General features: G+C 42.5%; 1 protein-coding gene across 5 annotated transcripts in view; it reads left to right on the forward strand.

Moving 5' to 3' along the window:
* Nucleotides 1-19,724, forward strand: part of SIK3 (SIK family kinase 3) — a 245,508-nt gene that overhangs the window by 180,747 nt on the left and 45,037 nt on the right. For all 5 annotated transcript variants that reach the window (XM_081799398.1, XM_081799400.1, XM_081799399.1 and 2 more), the window contains 2 exons: nt 12,327-12,451; nt 13,001-13,124. In XM_081799398.1, coding sequence (XP_081655524.1) covers nt 12,327-12,451; nt 13,001-13,124 — 249 coding nt within the window. The remainder of the gene's footprint in view (nt 1-12,326; nt 12,452-13,000; nt 13,125-19,724) is intronic.

The following is a 19,724-nucleotide window of genomic DNA, read 5'->3' on the forward strand; positions in this document are numbered from 1 at the left end:
GTATCTATTAAAACATCCTTGCATCCCTGGGATGAATCCCACTTGATCATGGTGAATGATCTTTTTAATGTATTTTTCAATACAATTTGCTAATATTTTGAGGATTTTTGCGTCTGTGTTCATCAGGAACATTGGTCTGTAGTTTTCTTATTTTGTAGCATCATTGCCTGGTTTGGTATCTATGCTGGCCTCATAGAATGAATTCAGAAGAATTCCTTTCTCTGGTATTTTATGGAATAGTTTGAGAAGAATAGGTATTAACTTTTCTTCAGATGTTTTATAGAACTCATCTGTGAAGCCATCTGGTCCTGGACTTTTGTTTGTTGGGAGTTTTTGATTACTGATGCAATTTAATTATTAGTAGTTGATCTGTTCATTTTTTTTTTGTTTCTTCCTGGCTCATTCTTGGAAGATTGTATGTTTCTGCTAACTTATTCATTTATTATAGGTTCTCTAATTTGTTTGCAAGTAATTTTTTTGTAGTAGTCTTTTGTATTTGTTTTGTGTTGGTTGTTACTTCTCTTTCATTTCTGATATAATTTATTTGAGTCCTCTTTTTCTTAATTAGTCTGTCTAAGGGTTCATCAATTTTGTTTATCTTTTCAAAGAACCAGCTCTTATTTTCATTGTTTTTTTCTATATTTTTTTGTCTCTATTTCATTTATTTCTGCTGTGATCTTTGTTATTTCCTTCCTTCTACTAAATTTGGGCTTTGTGTGTTCTTTTTCTTGTTGTTTTAGGTGTAAAGTTAGATTGTCTACTTGAGACTTTTCTTGATTCTTGAGTTAGGCCTGTATCGCTATAAAATTTCCTCTCAGTAGTGCTTTTGCTCTGTCCCAAAGATTTTGATCCCATGTGTTTCCATTTTCATTTGTCTCCAGGTATTATTTTATTTCCTCTTTGATTGCTTTGTTGACCCATTGGTTGTTCAGGAGCATGGTGTTTAGCCTCCATGTATTTTTGTTTCCTCCTATTCTTTTCTTGTAATTGATTTCTGCTCTCATACTGTTGTGATTGGAAAAGGTGTTTGATATGATTTCAGTCTTCTTAAATTTATTGAAACTTGTTTTGTGGCCATGTGATCTGTCCTGGACAATGTTTCATGTGCATTTGAAAAAAATGAAGCACAGAAATTCTTCATAGGGCTTCAGGCCTTTCTTTGATGTCGTAAGTGCACTTTGAAACTACAAAGTATATATATTTAACTTTTGAATGTACATTGACTCTCTTCTCTTCTTTGCCTTAAGTTTCTGTTATTTTTTTATTCTTGCATTATACTGAAGTTGCCCCCTCTTCTGTTTTTCCTGTATGTTGCACCAGTGTCTGGTCTGGTAGTGTTCTTCTTCCTGAGCCATGTGAGCTAAACTTGAGCTTATGATAGTGTAGTTTATTTTACTTGTGTCCCTGAATTAGAATGATCCCAGGTTGACATGAGCTGAGGAAATAGAGTACTTCAGTATTCCTTAGGATGATGTTAATTCTAAAAAGCTAAAAAAAAGTTATTGAATACAAAATGACTGTGGTTTTAAAGAAATTGTTAGGCTCTGTCTATTCTCTGGCTTGTTACTTATGGGATTTGAATAATCAAAAGGTTATAATCAGAAAATAAAATATGTTCTAAAGTTAGGGGAGAGTTAAGATTAATTAACTGAGGGGCGCCTGGGTGGCTCAGTCGTTAAGCGTCTGCCTTCGGCTCAGGTCATGATCTCAGGGTCCTGGGATCAAACCCCACATCGGGCTCTCTGCTCCGCGGGAAGCCGGCTTCTCCCTCTCCCACTCCCCCGCTTGTGTTCCCTCTCTCGCTGTGGGTCTCTCTCTGTCAAATAAATAAAATCTTAAAAAAAAAAAAAAAAGATTAATTAACTGAAAGATTTGCCAAAATTATGTCAACACTCAGTTATCCAGTTTTGTCTGTTTGTTTTACTATCTAGGTTTTTGTTTGTTTTTTTTTTTTTACCTTCCTCCTCTTTCTTCTGGCCATCCAAGTTTTTTGTTTGTTTGTTTGTTTGTTGTTTTTTGGTTTGCTAGTTTTATTAAGCCCGTTTACCTTAGGTTGGACATATTAAAGGAAAAGAAGGGAGATCTAAATCTCCTCAGTGTCGTTGTTCTTGTTAGTAACTCTTATTAAATTAGGGAAGTAGTAACATTATAGAAAAAAATGAATTTTTAAATTATTTATAAGTAATGTGTCTTAGTCCATTCTGGCTGCAGTAACAAAGTACCACAGCCTCGGTAGCATATGAATAACAGAAATTTGTTGCTCACGGTTCTAAAGTGATTATATAGATCATTAAAATATTTACTCCTTTTAAATTGTATTTGACTACAACTGTAGACTTTATCATTGTATATAAAATCTTCATAGTTTACCGTCCTTCATTTAGGATTATGGCTGTCTTCAACAAAAACTTCAGTGAGCTCTCTGTTTTTTTTTTTTTTTAAGATTTTATTTATTTATTTGAGACAGAGAGCACATGAGAGGGGGGAGGGTCAGAGGGAGAAGCAGGCTCCCTGCCGAGCAGGGAGCCCGATGCGGGACTCGATCCCGGGACTCCAGGATCATGACCTGAGCCGAAGGCAGTCGCTTAACCAACTGAGCCACCCAGGCGCCCCCCTTTTTTTTTTTTTTTTTGGTGCAAAATGGTGGTTTTATTAAAGCATGGGGATGGGCAAAGGACCAGTGGGCATAAAGAGCTGCTGCCGTGAGCTCTCTGTTTTAACAAGTAGCTCCCAGTTCCTGGCCTCTTAACTGTTCACAAAATGCTGCTCTGAGCTCTCAAGCATTCATTTCTTTTTTTTATCCTTCTCTCTCTTTTCCTCTTTTTCTCCCTCCCTCTCTGTTCTTGGTTAATTAGTGAATCAGTTGTAAAATATTGAGTGCCTTGTCTTCTGCAGCACACTGTTCTAGGTGGTAAGAAGTCAGTGGTGAGAAAAAGAGCCTAATCTCTGTTCCTCTGAGCCCTGATGGTGATGGAGCTTAGATCCCAGTGAAATTACTCTGAATGGCAAGAAATAGAAGTGGGAGGAGAAAAAGGATCCTATTCTTTTCTTTGCTTATTATGAAATACTATATAAGTAAACAGAACTGTGCATTAACCATATACATATACTTTAATGAAAGTATACTGTAAAGCAAACACTTGTGCAGTTACCACTTGGATCAAGAACTAGATAATTTGATCAGCCCAGACTGCACCCCCCCAACCCCAATCTCATCCTTGCTCCAAGAGGTAATCACTGTCTGGATTTTTGTGTTTTACCACTTGTGTAATGCTTCCCTCAGGAGTTTTGTTCCACAAGGTGCCATATTTATTGGATATAATGTGCAGTGGGCTCATCCTTCATGTAGTTTGCTTGTTCTTGAACTATGTATGAATGGAATCATGCCAAATATATTATTTTGTGTCCTATTTCACACAACACTATGTTTACGAGATTTGTCCATGTCTATATAGCTGTGATTTATTCACTTTTATTTCTTTATTGTATTTCATGATACGAATATAGTGCAAGTCCTTTTTCCATCCTATCTAGTGATGTATATTTGGGTTGCTTTCAGTTTGGAGCTCTTACCAATAGTTGCAATGAACATTCTTTTTTTTTTTTTTTTTTTTTTTTTAAGATTTTATGTATTTGACAGAGAGACACAGCGAGAGAGGGAACACAAGCAGGGGGAGTGGGAGAGGGAGAAGCAGGCTTCCCGCCGAGCAGGGAGCCCGATGCGGGGCTCGATCCCAGGACCCAGGGATCATGACCCGAGCCGAAGGCAGACACTTCACAACTGAGCCACCCAGGCGCCCCTGCATGAACATTCTTAAACATTTATCCCTGTGCTGTCTTGAGCATTTAAGAGCATAAATGGAGGAGTAAAATTGCTGGGTCATACGTTATGTCTGTCTCCAGCGTATACTTGTAATGCCGAGCCAGCATCACGGGTGTGTGAGCGTGCCCGTTCCTGCATGCCCTCACCAGTGCTGGGTGCTATTATACTTTGTAAGTGTTACAGTCTGGTGAGTGTGTGAGTGTGTGAGTATGGTTTTAGTGTTTTTATTTTCCTCTCTAATAACAAGGCTGAACTCTCTCCCCCATCTTTTTGCCTTTTTTGTGAAGTGTGCTGAAATAAATCTTTTGCCCATTTTTTTCTGGTGGGTTGTCTTTCTTACTGATTTATAGGAGTTTTTGTTTCACTAGTAAGGATGTGAGTCTTTTGTTGTATGTGTTATAAATGTGTTCTTTCATTTTGTGGTTTCTCATTTTACTCTTTTTTAAGATTTTATTTGTTTACTTATTTTAGAGAGAGTGAGCACGCGGGCAGGGAAAGGGGCAGGGGGAGAGGGAGAGAGAATTTCAAGCAGACTCCATGCCAAGTGTGGAGCCTGATGCAGGGCTCAATCCCAGGACCCTGAGATCATGACCTGAGCCGAAACCAAGAGTGAGACGCTCAACCGACTGAGCCACCCAGGCGCCCCTCTCATTTTACTCTTTTTAAACATCTTTCAGTGAATAGATATTTCAGTATAATTTTAATGTAACCAAATTTACCACTTTTTCCTTTATGATTAGTGCTTTTTGTTTCTTGTTTAAGAAATCCTTCCATCCCCTGAGGCATTAAAGATATTCACTTTTACTATTTTATAAAAATTTAGTAGTTTTACCTTTTGCATTGAGTCTGTGATCCACCTGGAATTGATTTGAGGATATAGTGTGAGGAAGGTGTCCTATTTAATTTTTTTTTCCACATGGAAAACCAGCTGTTCCCATGCCATGTATTGAAAAATTCGACCTTTTCTCAATGATATATAGTGCTTACAATTCTTTCCAAAGTACTATTTTTAAAGAAACCTGCAGTATGCCTCAAGCACAATATGACTTTGGGAATTACATAAGCAGAGCAAAGGGTTGAGAGTGAAGAATAAAATGAAAAACAGAATGTAATAACTAAGGCATTTGGAAGTTGTGCAAAAATAGTTAAGGGATGTCTGTTTGCCTCAATGTAAACATACATAAAATGCTGAAAACACAGTGTGGGTGTGGGCTTTGAGGGCATCCAGGCTGGCATTATGGGCTCGGCCTTGTTCTTAGGAATTTTTTTTAAAACTTCAAATTTCGGCATGTTACTTTAATAAACCTCACTTTGCTGAGATCAAGTGTAGAAACCTCACTTTCCCAGACATAAAACAAAAATAATGCTCATCTTGATGAGGTAATAAATACATGGCACTGTCACACAGCACTTGGCAGTGTGTCCTTTACAAAATGTCTCCTTGCTTTATTCTGTATAATTGAGGGTACCACATAAATGGGAAAAGTGCTGCTCTGAGAGAGACCAGGCTGGTCTGGTTCTAAGGTCTTCCAGATACCAGGCTCTCTCCGGGGTCGTGCCACTTGGCTGCATGCCCAGGTGTCTCCTTTCTAGGTACCCTGAATGAATTTCCTGATAGTCGAGAACTTTTATTTATTAGTTGTCATGAGACTTGGTAAGAAATCCCTTATGCGCTCACAGTATGATGTGTGGGTGATTCAGAATGAATCTGGATTATGTCTGTACAACTTAGCCTTGCATTAGGACAAACTGACAGATAGAAATTCTGAGGGGAAATGATCCCATTTCTAATCTCGAGTAATTATGTCACCATAGTTTTCCCCCAGACGCAGGTCGCAAACTACTTGGGTGGCATCATATGTCACTAAGGATCGCCTTTTCCTTCTTTGACATGCTTTTCTCCTGTCTCCGCTTCCTCATTGTAATGATCTTTCTCTCTGCTTTTGGCTGCATCCTCTTTCTCTTCCTGTACCCATAAAGTAGGAAGTACTTAGGGGTATGTTCTAAGCCTTATCCCAGCCATCCCCTTTTTTGCACTTATTCTTTCAAAAAATTCTTATCCATTCAATACTATGACTCAGGTCCTTGGAACATCTCAATTTGAATTTCTTCTCACCTCCTTTAACTCAGGATAGAACAAAAATATATATATATTTTTCCTCCCAAACCAACTACTACTGTCTAGACTTTCGTGTACCCAGACTACCCAGACGTGCACGGTCCTACTCTCTACTTTCCCCTCCTTTTTATCTCATGTGTTCAGTCTGTCCTCAAGTACCATCCAGTCTTTTTTCAAAGTAGTCTTTGAATTGTCTTTCTCATTTTCATTACTTCTGCTTTATCACAAGCCATCCTCTTCACCTCACGTCTAACTAGTCTTGCTTTCAGGTTAATTTTACTGCATCACCTGCCAGCTCTAGAAGTTCCAGTGACTCCTTATTGCCAGTGGGAGTGGTCCTCAAATTTCTTCAGAAAGAGTCACGTTTTGTTTGTTTATATTCATATGTCTAAATTCTGTCCAGGAGATCCAGTAGGGCTGAGGCGAGGTTTGTGGGTCACTCGACATTTCTAAAACTGCATTGGGGATTCTCATGTACCGACAGGATGAAAATCAGTGATTCTGAGAGGACAAGAGGATGGGATGGGGGGCTTGTGATTCGATGTAAGTAATTATCAAGATAATAGTTTTTTATTTGGGTAGTAGATTCACTGGTGCTCCTTGCATTACTAAAAATAACCATTTCTAGGGTGCCTGGGTGGCTCAGTCGGTTAAGCGACTGCCTTCGGCTCAGGTCATGATCCTGGAGTCCCTGGATCGAGTCCCGCATCGGGCTCCCTGCTCGGCAGGGACCCTGCTTCTCCCTCTGACCCTCCCCCCTCTCATGTGCTCTCTCTCTCTCATTCTCTCTCTCTCAAATAAATAAATAAAATCTTAAAAAAGAAAAATAACCATTTCTAGAAGAAAACACAGGGATGAACCTTCGCGACCTTGGGTCAGGCAGTGATTTCTTCGCTATGACACCAAAAGCATAAGTGGCCTTAGAAAAAGCTAGATAAATTGGACTTCATCCAAATTAAAAACTTTTGTGCATCAAAGGACACCATCAAGAGAGTGGAAGAAAATTCCGTAGAATGGGAGAAAATATGCAAATCGTATCAATGGACTTGTATCCAGAGAATATAAAGAACTCTTACAACTCAATAATAAAAAGACAACCCAATTTAACAATGGGCAAAGGACTTGGATAGACATTTGTCCAAAGAAGATATACCAGTGATCAGTAAGCACATGAAACAATGCTCATCATTATTAGCCAACAGGAAAATGCAAACCAAAATTGTAGTGAGATACCACATACCCCCCTAGGATGGCTATAATTAAAAAGAAAATGGCAGTAATAAGTATTGGCAAGGATGTGGAGAAACTGGAACACTTGTACGTTGTTGGTAGGAATGTAAAATGTGGCAGCCACTTTGGATAAAAGTTTGGTTAAATCCTCAAAAAGTTAAACATGGAGTTACCATACCATATGATATATATAGATATATATGTATATGTCTAAGGGTAGATATAGATATATAGATACAGATAGATACATATATATCCTTAGGGTGTAAGTTTATATGTGTGTGTGTGTGTGTGTGTGTGTGTATGTGTGTATATACCCTAAGAAATGAAAAGATACACTCACAAAAAACATACAAGGATGCTCATAGTACTGAAAAGTGGAAATAACCTAAATGTCCATCTACTGGTAAGTGGATAAATAAAATGTAGTATAACCATACCATGGAATATTAGTCAGTGGTAAAGAAAGGAACAAAGTACTGATTGATAGATGCTAAAACATGGATGAGCCTTGAAGGCATTATGCTAAGGAACAGAAGCCAGACACAAAGTCCACATAGTGTATTATCCCTTTTATAGGAAATGTCCAGAATAAGCAAATCCATAGAGACAGAAAGTTGATTTATGATGGCCTGGGGCTGGGCTCATTGGTGGGAGAGTTGGGGGAGAAATGGGGACTGACTGCTGATGGGTATAAGGTTTCTTTTTAGGGTGATGAAAATGCTCTAAAATTGGTTGAGGTAATGGTTGTACAACTCTATGAAAATCCTAAAAGCCACTGAACAGTACATCTTAAGTGGGTGAATTTTATGGAATATGACATTTATCTCAATAAGGCCAGAGAACAAAAATCTGAGTAAAAACAAGCCATGTGTGGAGCAAGGGTGAGAGAGTGTCCCCACCTGCCCCATGCCTCTTCCACAACAACCGAGCAGTGGGGAGTTACTTCCTGAAACTACCAACAGAACCCAAAATAGGCTGGTTTGAGTTTCAACTGCTTTCATTTTTTCCTTCCAGTCTTCTTAAAATGTGTAGCAAAATGCCCCTCAAAGGTAAGCAGCTAAGAGAATAAAGAGGAGGTATTCTTCCCAATCTAGTTATTCAGTCCCCAGAGTGTAGATTAGAAGGAACTAAACTTTCAAAATGAGTTCCAGATTTAGTATGTTAATAACTTGAGGTTTCTCCCACATCAGTAACTTAAATTTTCAGGAAATAAGTTACGTTATCGGTGAATGGACAGTGGGCTAGCCAGAGCTGTAACTTACAAGCCACACAGCATCCTGCAGACGCGCGTGAAATACTTGTGAGGAGGCTAGCAGGGAGGATGCGGCAGCAGTCTGCTTTCGGTGAAGCTGTGAATTTACAGTAATACGTGGATTGAAGAGGGAGGGTGGGTCATATTCTGTTAGGTTTGGTACATTGAAGAGTGAATTGGGATAACCCAGGATCGTTCATTGGAGGAAGCTGGCTTTAATGGGAAAAAAATAAAGTGTCATAGCAGGCAAGGAGAGGTGGATTTTGCTTAAATGTGCAGTTAGGAGTGGGAACAGCATGTGGAGTGGTTACGGGAGACCCCTTGACAGGTTTGCAAGACTAGAGGATTTCTGCTTGGTGTGTAATAGGAAACAAGGGCAAGCAGATGGGGGGGCGGTTGTTGAATCTTACTGAAATCTTGCTGTTGGTCATCGGTCTAGCTACTGAAGCCAGCCCTCTGGTTGTAACATGCTGTTGAAGCAGGTGCTTCCCCAGATGTGGATCCCTGTGGTTGTCAGGCCCCGATCATATCGTTCATTCTTGCATGCTCAGTTCTCATATCAGCGCCTCATAGCAATCTAAGCTCATAGCCCCCACTGAAGGTGGTTCCCTTTGAGATTGTTTCCTTAGTAAAGATTTCCTGTTTGGTAGATAGAATAAACACACTGATGGCCATTAAGTTTGTGCCTTCCCCTCCCCAGCAGAGTAAAGAGGTTAAAGGTTGGTAATTGTAGATGGAGCATCCATAGTTCAAAATGAGAAATGTCCTACATATTTTAAGCTGCTTATTAGGGAAATTTTAAACCTACTACTTTTAATTAATTGCTTGGCCTCTTGTGTTTTCCATTCAAAATACAACGAACTCCATGATTCTGTCTTCTGGACTTTGCTAAGCAGTCCCACTAATGTCAGAGTGCATACGTTACTGCAGATGCCATCTGCGTGCCTCCTCCCTGTGGAGCAGAGGAAGGCCACCCGTGGAAAGGACCTGATGAAGAAGTGTGCAAGCTGGTTAAAACAGAACAAAACAATTAAGTGTCCTCTTTCTAGAAAATTCCCAAAGACATCTGCTTTGCTGAATCTCATTCGTTAGGATTTTTAACAACCTATCTTCACTCTCGGAAGAAACATCTTTTTTTTTTTTTTAAAGATTTATTTATTTGAGAGAGCGAGAATGAGAGAGAGTACATGAGAGGGGGGAGGGTCAGAGGAAGAAACATCTTAACAGGCTTCAGCACATGCAGACTTTAGTAAATTAAAGCTATTGGGTTTCAAAAGTTGTAGGTTAGTTGGTAGAGCTTTAAATGCAGTTGCATTCATAGTTGACATTTCGTAAGTACCTGTTGTGTTTAAACACCATTATATCCAATATAATTTGAGAGAGTCGGAGATGAATAAGGTATTCTTAAGGAACTAGAGAGAGTGTATGTTTTTCAGGAGCTAAAAGGATAGCATGTGTGTATGTGGAAATAACCAAAATAAGGGAGAAATACAAAGTAATAGGGGAGTACAGAGAAGGTAGAGGTTATTTCTTGTAGGAGATCCAGGAAGACTTAGCAGAAGAGGCATTTATTTCCCACTGACGAAAGAGAATATTCGATTTCTTATAGAAGTAGCTGTAAGTGTTTCTAACGATGGCCCTGACCTCTAAGCCCCTGTGATCATGACGTTAATTTTAGAACTGTGGGCTGAGAGCTAGGAGGTGGAGGCTCTAGTGGCTGGCCGGCTGCCGTTGTAAGGATGAGAAGGCTCCAGGAGCCAGAAAGGGACGGGAGGCTTGGCCTAGTGATTTTATTGCCATTTCATTCAGTGACCCTTTCTTGAGTCCCTGCTGTGTATGAAAGCGCTGTGTGGAAACGGGTGAGTCCAGCTGTATTCTCCCCGCTAGTGGAGGGCATAAGCACATTATATAACTAAGTATAAGATAAGGCAGAGTCGTGGGGTATAGAGGTATAACGAGGGGCTACGGAAGCACAGAGGAGGAAGCCATTGACATAGTCTTTTGTGGTGGAAATCAGTTAAGGCTTCATACAGGAAGTAATATTTGACTGGGCCTTGGAAATGAGTGATCTTTCAAATGTGGGAAAGAAAGGAAAAGCCGGGGTGCCTGGGTGGCTCAGTCGGTTAAGCGTCTGCCTTCGGCTCAGGTCATGATCCAGGGGTCCTGGGATCGAGCCCCACATCGGGCTCCTTGCCCTGCTTCTCCCTCTCGCTCTGCCTGCCACTCCCCCTGCTTGTGCTTGCTCTCTCTCTCTGTCAAATAAATAAATAAAATCTTAAAAAAAAAAAAAAAAAGAAAGGAAAAGGCATGGCACAGAGAGGAAGTAGCCGAAGGAAGGAACGTAAATGTAGAGTAGTCTAGCAATGCTAGACGGGCTGGGGAAAGTTGGAAAGGTGGGTGGGGCTGGGCCGTGGAGGAGCTTGAAGGACAAGGCTCAGAGGGCTAGACTGTTCTGTGAGCAGATGGGAGCCCCCCGTGTTTTTGAGTGAGGAGTTGACACAACATGATTAGCCTGACTGTCCCCACGCTAGGAATGGATGGCCTAGAGGGAAATGAATTGGAGGTAGTGAGCCATGTGTGATCTCGGTCGGAGAGAACACGAATATGAGCTGAGCTGGTAGGAATGGAAATAGAAGGAAGGAAATAGATTCAGGACACACGGGGTAGAAGCAGGAAAAGTTTTATTACCAGTTGGGAATGGGAAATGAGGGGGAGAAGGGAGACTCCAGTGCTCCCAGTAGCTGGGATGGTAATGCCATTAACGAACATTAATGGGAACACGAGCAATAGAACAGATTCGTTTTCGGAAGATGGCGAGTTTGAGCTCTTTCTTCCCAGGTAAGTATTAGAAGTTCAGGAATTTAAGAGTGGTACCAAGACCAGGGATAGAAACTTGGAGAATTATTACCAAACAAATGATAACGGAAGCTCTGGGACCAGAAGAGTCAGCCTTAGAGCAAGGAGAGAGACAAAATCAGCACAGGCCTTACAAGAACACACGTGGTATAGAAGGAGAAAGGAGTAAAGCAAACAGCAAATGGAGACCGAGTTGTCCAGGGCAGTAACACTAGGGAGGGGAGGGTAAGGAGGCGCCTAGCCTTTTCAGGCACTGTCACCGCAGGGAATGTGGTAGGCCTGGGGCAGGAGGGAGTCGGCTGGCTTCCAGACGAGTTATTCCCGTAAATACTTACATACATGAAAGTATTCAGAAGTCAGCAACTCTCTGTCCTTTGGGCTGCCATCTTTGCTCATGTTCTGAGCCTTCCTCTCCACACCTCCCCTCTCCTGTCTCTCATCTGCTCTCTCCTAAAATAGCGGGAGGGGAAGAAAAGTAGGGGGGAAGCTGAAGCACAAAGGGACTTGGAGTTTAATTGTAAATATTCCTGTTTCAGTGTGTAAAGAAATTGCCTATTCTTCCTTTTGAATAAGCTACCTTAATGATAATAATGTCACTTTACCTAAATTTTCAAGTCCATGTGTCTCTAGTGGTCGGAAATGTGTTTGTCCTAAGAAGTAAAAATAATAGGAAAAGTCTGGGTCCAGGTGAGCAGGTTTTCAGGTAGTTACTGATTCTGGTGTGGCCTTAACATCAGTCACTATCCAATGTCACCTATGGTCTGAAAGCAACAGGCACGCTTGGCTCCCTCAATGTGGCTTTCTGCAGGGAACAGTGTTGGTTCTGCTGACATAAACCTGTCACGTGTACTTCAGTTAACCAGGGGTCTTTGGCATTCCAGCTCATCTGTATCTCCCTTTCACTATTATGTTATGTTCCAGTGGCTGGTTGGAGAATTTCTAAATGGTTTCTCTTCACATTGGATGCTCAAATGTAATGCTCTAGAGCCTTTGTTCAGTGACTAGAAGCTAGTAACGTGAGGTATGTCCGTTTGTCTTTCTAGATTTTGGCTTCAGTAACCTGTTCACTCCTGGGCAGCTGCTGAAGACCTGGTGCGGCAGCCCTCCCTACGCTGCACCTGAGCTCTTTGAGGGAAAGGAGTACGACGGGCCCAAAGTGGACATCTGGGTATGTACTGTCTTCTCTCAGCCCCCGGGCTGCTGGTTCTCCTTCACTGGGAACAGCGCCGTCACCCTGGGGGACATTGAATGCTGCACACGAATTGACACCTTGACCCCTGTGCTTTGAATTCCCAGTTCCTTGTGCAGAGTCTTTCCTCCAGCTCTTGTCTTAGGGACCGAGCCACAGATTTCAAACTTCCCCTTTTGCAGCTGCAAAAAAAAAAAAAGCCCAAGAGCAAGCTTGGATGGGTGCCCTTGCCAAGAACAGAGATTCTTTCTGTTGTTGCCACTTGCCTTCTCCCTCGAGGATGAGTGCTGAGAGAAATTCTAGATATGTTACCCAAAATTAATGTCTGGAAGCAAAGAAGAATGTTAACTATCCTAAAGATGATTGGCCTTGACAATGCCTCATATTATTTCTCACAAAGAAAGAAGAAAAAGTTAGTTCCATTATCTTGTGCATGACTCACCATCATCTTCATACACATACTATATAATGGCCTCTTTTGTTTCCTCTGATGCGATTAATTGTATGTACTCTCTGTTTGGGATGCAGAGCCTTGGAGTCGTCCTCTATGTGCTTGTGTGTGGTGCCCTGCCATTTGATGGGAGCACACTGCAGAATCTGCGGGCCCGGGTGTTGAGTGGAAAGTTCCGCATCCCATTTTTTATGTCCACAGGTAAGGTAGTTAACCAGCACATAGCAGTGATGGGGTTCACAGATGCTGAGTTCTCGCAGGAATTGGGTGACAGAGTATAAACGACCCACTTAACAACCTTCTTAGCTCCAGTTTGCTGAATTGGCGCCTCCGGAAGCAAGGTTCTCCAGGAGCACGGTGTACGGGCTGTGGCGTCCGGTGGCCCCCGCTGAGGTGGCCTGAGTTCGGCGCTAAGCTCCGCCTATAGCTACTCGTGTTGTGTGGCTGATGGCTAAGTCTGTGTGAGCTTTGGTTTCCTCCCCCGTAAGTGGCTGGCAGTTTTGTGAGGGCGTTACTCTGAAGACTAAATTAAATAGTCTGTGGAAAGAGTCGTTAGGCCCATCACATAGTTGCAAGGCAATAAATATTCCTGTTTCACCCCGTCCCACTCTTTTTCATGATAGTATTTCCATCTACTGGGGCCCCGCCGAAATGTGGCAGTGAATGCCAAGGATGGAGCGGACTTTGCGTCTCAGTCTCGCTGCTGCCACATTTCCTACTTCCGTGACCTGTATCCCCCCAGACTCAAATAAAAAAGTGTTTTTCAAATGAGTGGGCAGTAGAGTAAGTAGCTCTTGGAAAGATGTAACACTCCAGACGCCAGATACCCAGAACCTACAGTATTTCATCACCATTTCTGTGCACATGAGATAGGAACAGCTCAGAGACCGTGCAGTAAGCAGTCTCATTCGTTTTACCTAAATATGTTTTCAGTTTAAGGAACGACATACAGAGTGTATGATAAGCACATGGGAAGTGCCTTTTAGAGTAAATAGGGGGAACTTTTTCTGTATTTCACTTCCAGTCTCCTTAGCTTTAATGGTTTAATAGTGTGTCTGATAATGATAAGGGCTGCGAGAAAAATAAAGTAGAGAAGGGGGTCAGGGCTGGTGGGTGGGAGGTTATTTGAGAAGGTACGACCAGGGAACCCCCTTCACTGAGAAAGTGACATTTTAGCACAGACGTAAGGAGGGTGAGGGAATGAGCCGTGTGGCCTGAGGCTGAGCTTTCCTGCTGGGGGGGCAGCCAGTGCAGAGGCCCCCGGGAGGGAGTGTGCTGGAGTGTTTAAGGAACAGGCCGGGGGCCTCTGTGCTTGAAAGGAGTGACAGGGACAAGAGAGATGAGGGCAGAGAGGTGAGAGAGAACTTGCTTTTAGGGCCTAGTCAGTGGAAAGACCTGAGTTTTTACTTTGAGCTAAATTCAAAGGATCAGAGGGTTTTGACAGAAGAATGATGCAATCTGACTTTGGTTTTTTCCTTAACTTTTCAAACACACAAAAAAAAGTCAAAAGCATGTGACTGCGATTTTTTTTTTTTTTTTTTAACCACTTTGGCTGCTCTGCTGGTTAAAAGGGTTAGGTGCTAAAGGAAGGGAGACTTTTGCAATCATCCAAATGAGAGATACTGGTGGCTCGTTCCCAGACTGGGTGTGGAGGTGGAGATGGTAAGAAGTGGTCAGATTGAAGAGATACTCCATACTGTGTGGCAGGCACCATTCAAAGCAGTTTATAAACATTGACTTGTCTTGTTATTACAACAACCCTGTGAGATATGTAAGTCTATCACCCCCATGTTGCAGTGATAAAACTGAAGCCAGGACGTGGTTAGCAATTTTCCCCAAGATAACACAGCTACGAAGTGGCTAAACTAGAATTTGAACCTAGGCAGTCTGGTTCCAACAGCATTTATGTTGAATTTGATGTGAGAGAAAGAGTCACTAAAGGTAACTCCAGGGGTGTTGGCTTGAGCAATTGGAAGGATAGATTTACTGCTGACTGAGACTGGGACGACTAAGGAAGAATACTTAGTTTTGGAGAGATGTTTTAGATCATTTAGTTTGAGATGCGCATTATACCTCTACGCTGAGATCTGTTGTAGGCAGTTGAATATAGGGCTGTAGCTTAGCTGGGAGTTGTGGGCCAGGGATGTACATTTGTGAATCATCGGTGTATAGATAATATTTACAGCTCTGACATGGGATCGCTTTATAGGCAGTGATTTTAGAGAAGGGGTCCAGGGGTTCATCTCCGGACCACACTAATGGTCAGAGATCAGGAAGATGAGGAGAGATCGGCACGGGAATCACTGGCGAGGTAAGCCAGAGGGGCTGCCGTCCTAGAAAACAAGGAAGAAAATGTTTCAAGGAGGAGAGAATGAGGAACTCTGCCAGGTGCTGCTGACAGGTGAGAGAAGATGAGCGGGAGCTGTGGATTCGGGAAGGTGGAGATCAGCGATGGCGTTGGAAGACGGTTTCAGTGGAGGGGCAGGAGCACAAACCTAATTTGTGTGGCCATGACAGAAAAGGAATGGAGGGGAAATGGCGAAAAGAAATAGGCACAGCCATCCCCAATTTTACTATAAAAGGCAGCAGAGATGGGGTCCAGCAGCTCGCTCTGGCCAGTCATCAGTGATCCTTGTCATCATCCGCTGGGGGTCCTCGGTCCTTATCTTCATGACTGCCCAGCAGTGCTTAGCACTGACCCTTTTTTAAAAATAAACTTTATTTTTTAGGGCAGTTTTAGGTTCACAGCAAAAGTGGACAGAAAGTGCAGCCAGTCCCCATATACCCACGTCCCCTCACTCGTAGCCTCCCCACAATCGGTGTCCACCAACGTAGCATATTTGTTACAGTCAAGCATCCTGCGTCCTACATCGACACTACATCAGATTATCATCCAAATTCCGTAGTTTCCGTTAGCATGGTGTCCATTCTGTGGATTTGCACAAATATATGATGACATGTATCCACCATTATACTCTCATACAGAGCAATTTCACTGCCCGAAAAATCCTCTGCACCTGTTGACCCCTTCCCCCAACCTCTGGTAGCCACTGATCATTTTACTGTCTCCCTAGTTTTGCCTTTTCTAGAATGTCATATATAGTAGTTGGAATCCCACGGTATGTGGTCTTCTTTCATTCAGTAATATGTACATAGGGTTCCTCTCTGGCTTTTGGGGGCTTGGTCGCTCATTTCTTTTTAACGCTGAGTAGCATTCCATTGTGTGGATTTACCCTATTTATCCATTTGCTCACCAGACATTGTGGTTGCTTCCACGTTTGGGCAGCGATGAATAAAACTGTTGTAAACTTTGTGTGCAGGTTTTGATGTGGTTCTAAGCTTTCAACTCCTTTGGGCAAATAGGAGGAAGTGTGATTGCTGGATTGAATGGAAGAGTAGGTTTAGTTTTGTAAGAAACCGCCAAGCTGTCTTCCAAGGTGGCTGCCGCACTTTGCATTCCTACCAGCGGTGAGCGAGCGTCCCCTTGGCTCCGCATCCTGGGCAGCATGGTGTACATAATCCGGAGGTTTGCCCTGCTAATGGACAGATGCGTAGTGGTTGCTTGTGATTTTAATTTGCAGTTCCCTGATGATGTATGATGAGCATCTTTTCATATTTACCATCTGTCCATCTTCTTTGGTGACTTGTCTGTCCAAGTGTTTGGCCCATTTTTAAATCAGGTTGTGTTTTCTTATCCTTGAGTCACTCCCTACTTTTTTTTTTTTTTTTTTTAAAGATTTTATTTATTTATTTGAGAGAGAATGAGAGACAGAGAGCACGAGAGGGCAGAGGGAGAAGCAGACCCCCTGCTGAGCAGGGAGCCCGATGCGGGACTCGATCCCGGGACTCCAGGATCATGACCTGAGCCGAAGGCAGTCGCTTAACCAACTGAGCCACCCAGGCGCCCGAGTCACTCCCTACTTTTTGAAACACTTTTTTCTCACTGCTTCTCAGACACCACATTCTCTTGTTTTCCTCCTATCTGTGGATGCACCTTCTCAGTCACCTCTGCCAGATTTCCTTTTCTCTGTTCATCCTTTAAGTCTTTTCTTCTTTATACCCTCTTTCTGAGCATGTCAACTGCTGTGGCTTCAGTGAGGACTGTCACATTAGTCCCCTATTAACACTCAGTCAGCTCTCTGGCCCAGACCTCTCCTCTGGGATGAAGGGCGACCTAACCCATTGCTGCTGATCAAATTCACTTTTACGTCTTGAATTAACATCAATAGAAACATTTCAAAACTGACTTTAACTCTCCGTCCCTATCCTTGGTTGCCTAGCCCAGTGAGTGGCGTATGTCACCATCAGAGCAAGGTAGGAACTAGCCTGATTCCTCCTCCTCTCTCACCATATTCACAGCTGATCAGTTACCAAATCCCGTCCATTCAGCCCTCCTTTCCTCTAGCACTTCTGTAGTGGTTCTTGCCTACATGAAAAAGAGGCAACTAACGGGTTCCTGGCTCCAGTCGTGTCCCTCCCTGATCCATCCTCCACGTGCTGCATGAGGAATCTTTCTAAAACAACATATAAAAACAACACACACACACACAGATCTGATCATACCATTTTCCAGCTTAAATTTCTCAGTGGTTTGTCTCCAAAATGGTTTGCCTCTAGGCTAAAGTTCACTCCTTTATGTGGCAGAGGCACTGACTTTCAAACATTTTGACCATGACCATAGTAAAAAATATCTTTTATACTGTGACCTAAAACACGTGTATGTCCACATCCCTAAACAGAAGTTTTTTTTTAAAAAACAAAATGTGCCTTTACTATGTGCGCTACACTCCAATATATTTTATTCCATTACATTAAAAACTGCAGGTTATAACTTACTAGATTGATGTCATGACTGCTGTTTGAAAACCAGTGGTCTAGAAATAGCTGGTGCCTGCCCGTCTCTGCGGCCCCAACTCCCATTGTACACCTAGTCAGCCTGACTTCCTTCCAGTTCCCCGAACAAGTGATGTTCTGCGGAGCAGTTCCCTCTGCCTAGTAGAATACTTCTTCCTCCCCCAACCTGACTCTACCCACTCCTGTATTCTAGAATAAGAAATTAGATGTGCTAGAAAAAGAATCGAGATATTTCTACTGGTTTTCAGATCTCTGGGTTTTGTTTTTGTTTTTGTTTTTAATCATGGGACTTAACCAAATTTTTTATTGTAATTACTTCTTTTATTGTACATCTTCCACACCAGACTGAGCTTAGAGAAAATATAGATGAAGCGTGTTTTTTCACAGTTGTCTAGAGCCTAGCATAGTATCTGGCATGTAGCAGGACTTAGTAAATAGTGAGTAGATAGTAATAGAAGCCTATTTAAAACCCTCCAGTGGCTTGCATTTCCACTTAGAATAAAGATCAAAAAGCCATTATCGTGATGACCACAGCTGGGATTGGCCGCCTCTTTCACATCATTTCTTGCTACTGTTGGCCACAGGTTCCGAGCACCAGTCACAGAGGCATCCTTGCTGTTTCTCAGACTCCCCAGGCACACACGTTCCTAAGTACTCACATGGCTTGCTTCCTCATGTCACTTGAGGTTTCTGCTTCAGCATCTCCTCAGAGAGGCCTTTCTCTTTCCAGAACTCTGCTTCAGTTTTTACCTGGCATGTACCACTGCCTGACCTCAGCTGTTGATCGCGTCCCTACTCCCTGTCCCACTGCCTCTTGACTGCAGTAAGCTTTTGTTTCTTTTCACTGCTGTATTTATTCCCAGGGCTTAGGACGGGGCCTGGGTCCTCGCAGGCACTCAGGAAGTGTCTGTTAAATGAATGAATGAAGGCCTGAGTAGGTTCGTTAAAATGCTGTCAAAGCTCCTCCAGAATGTACACTTGTATTCAAATAATAACATCAGTAATAGTGATCTACATTTCTTTAGGACTTTCAAGTTGACACAGTATTTCCTATACTTGATCTAATTTGAGCTGGATAACCGTACTGTGGAATTGGTATTGATACATACTATTTTAGCATTTTGCCAGTGAAGTTTAAAGAAATGACTTGACCTGCCTAAAGCCACACAGGTAATACATGACTAACTTAGTCATTTATTTGGTGTTTGATAACACCGCACTGTTGCAAAGAAAGGGCAAGATAAACAAACCACTTCCTCTGCTATTCCAGTGTCCACAGTATTTCCTGTGAGCAGCTTGGGTTCCCTCCGCCCTCCACCCCCGTCCCCTTGCATCATAGCAAAAGATTGGTACTCCATCCTTGCCAGAGCTGGCTTCAGATAGTGGAGGCTGGTAAAAAAGTTTATTATGCTGTCAACCACATTTGTCTATTAGTGCCTAGAAATAAACTATGTAGCATTTTAACTACTTAGAAAGAACTAATATTTGTAGTATAAGTTAACACGGAAGTTTAAAGATTCAGAGACTGTCGATATTATTATCCTAAATGTGGTCACTTTTTAATCCTAGACAACTAATTCCATAAGTAGGAGTAAACATTTTCGTAAAGTTAAGGCCAGCAAATGAGCAACAACCCAGTCTAGGAAATGAGTAGACAGTTCTGTGGTAGCAGTCTGAGCCCTCCTGCCCTCAGGGACACACACATGCTTGGCCTTGCCTAACGTCGTAGGACAAGGCAAAGGAGCAGATGAACTCACAAGGCTGTTTAGTCTCTTAGCTCAGACATCATAGTAACATAAAGTTTCAAGTTCACATAAAGGAGACCTACAGTCTGTCCCGAGTCCCTTTTTTGCTTACACCTCTAGTGTCCGGTCCTGGTGGCAGCTCACGAGAGCTGGAGTGAGCTCTAAGGCCGGAGCCGGCCGCTCTCCAGCCCGTCGGCTCTGC

This window comes from Leptonychotes weddellii, chromosome 11, assembly GCF_054177405.1.
Source record: "Leptonychotes weddellii isolate Sample4059 chromosome 11, ASM5417740v2, whole genome shotgun sequence".
Classification (NCBI taxonomy): domain Eukaryota; kingdom Metazoa; phylum Chordata; class Mammalia; order Carnivora; family Phocidae; genus Leptonychotes; species Leptonychotes weddellii.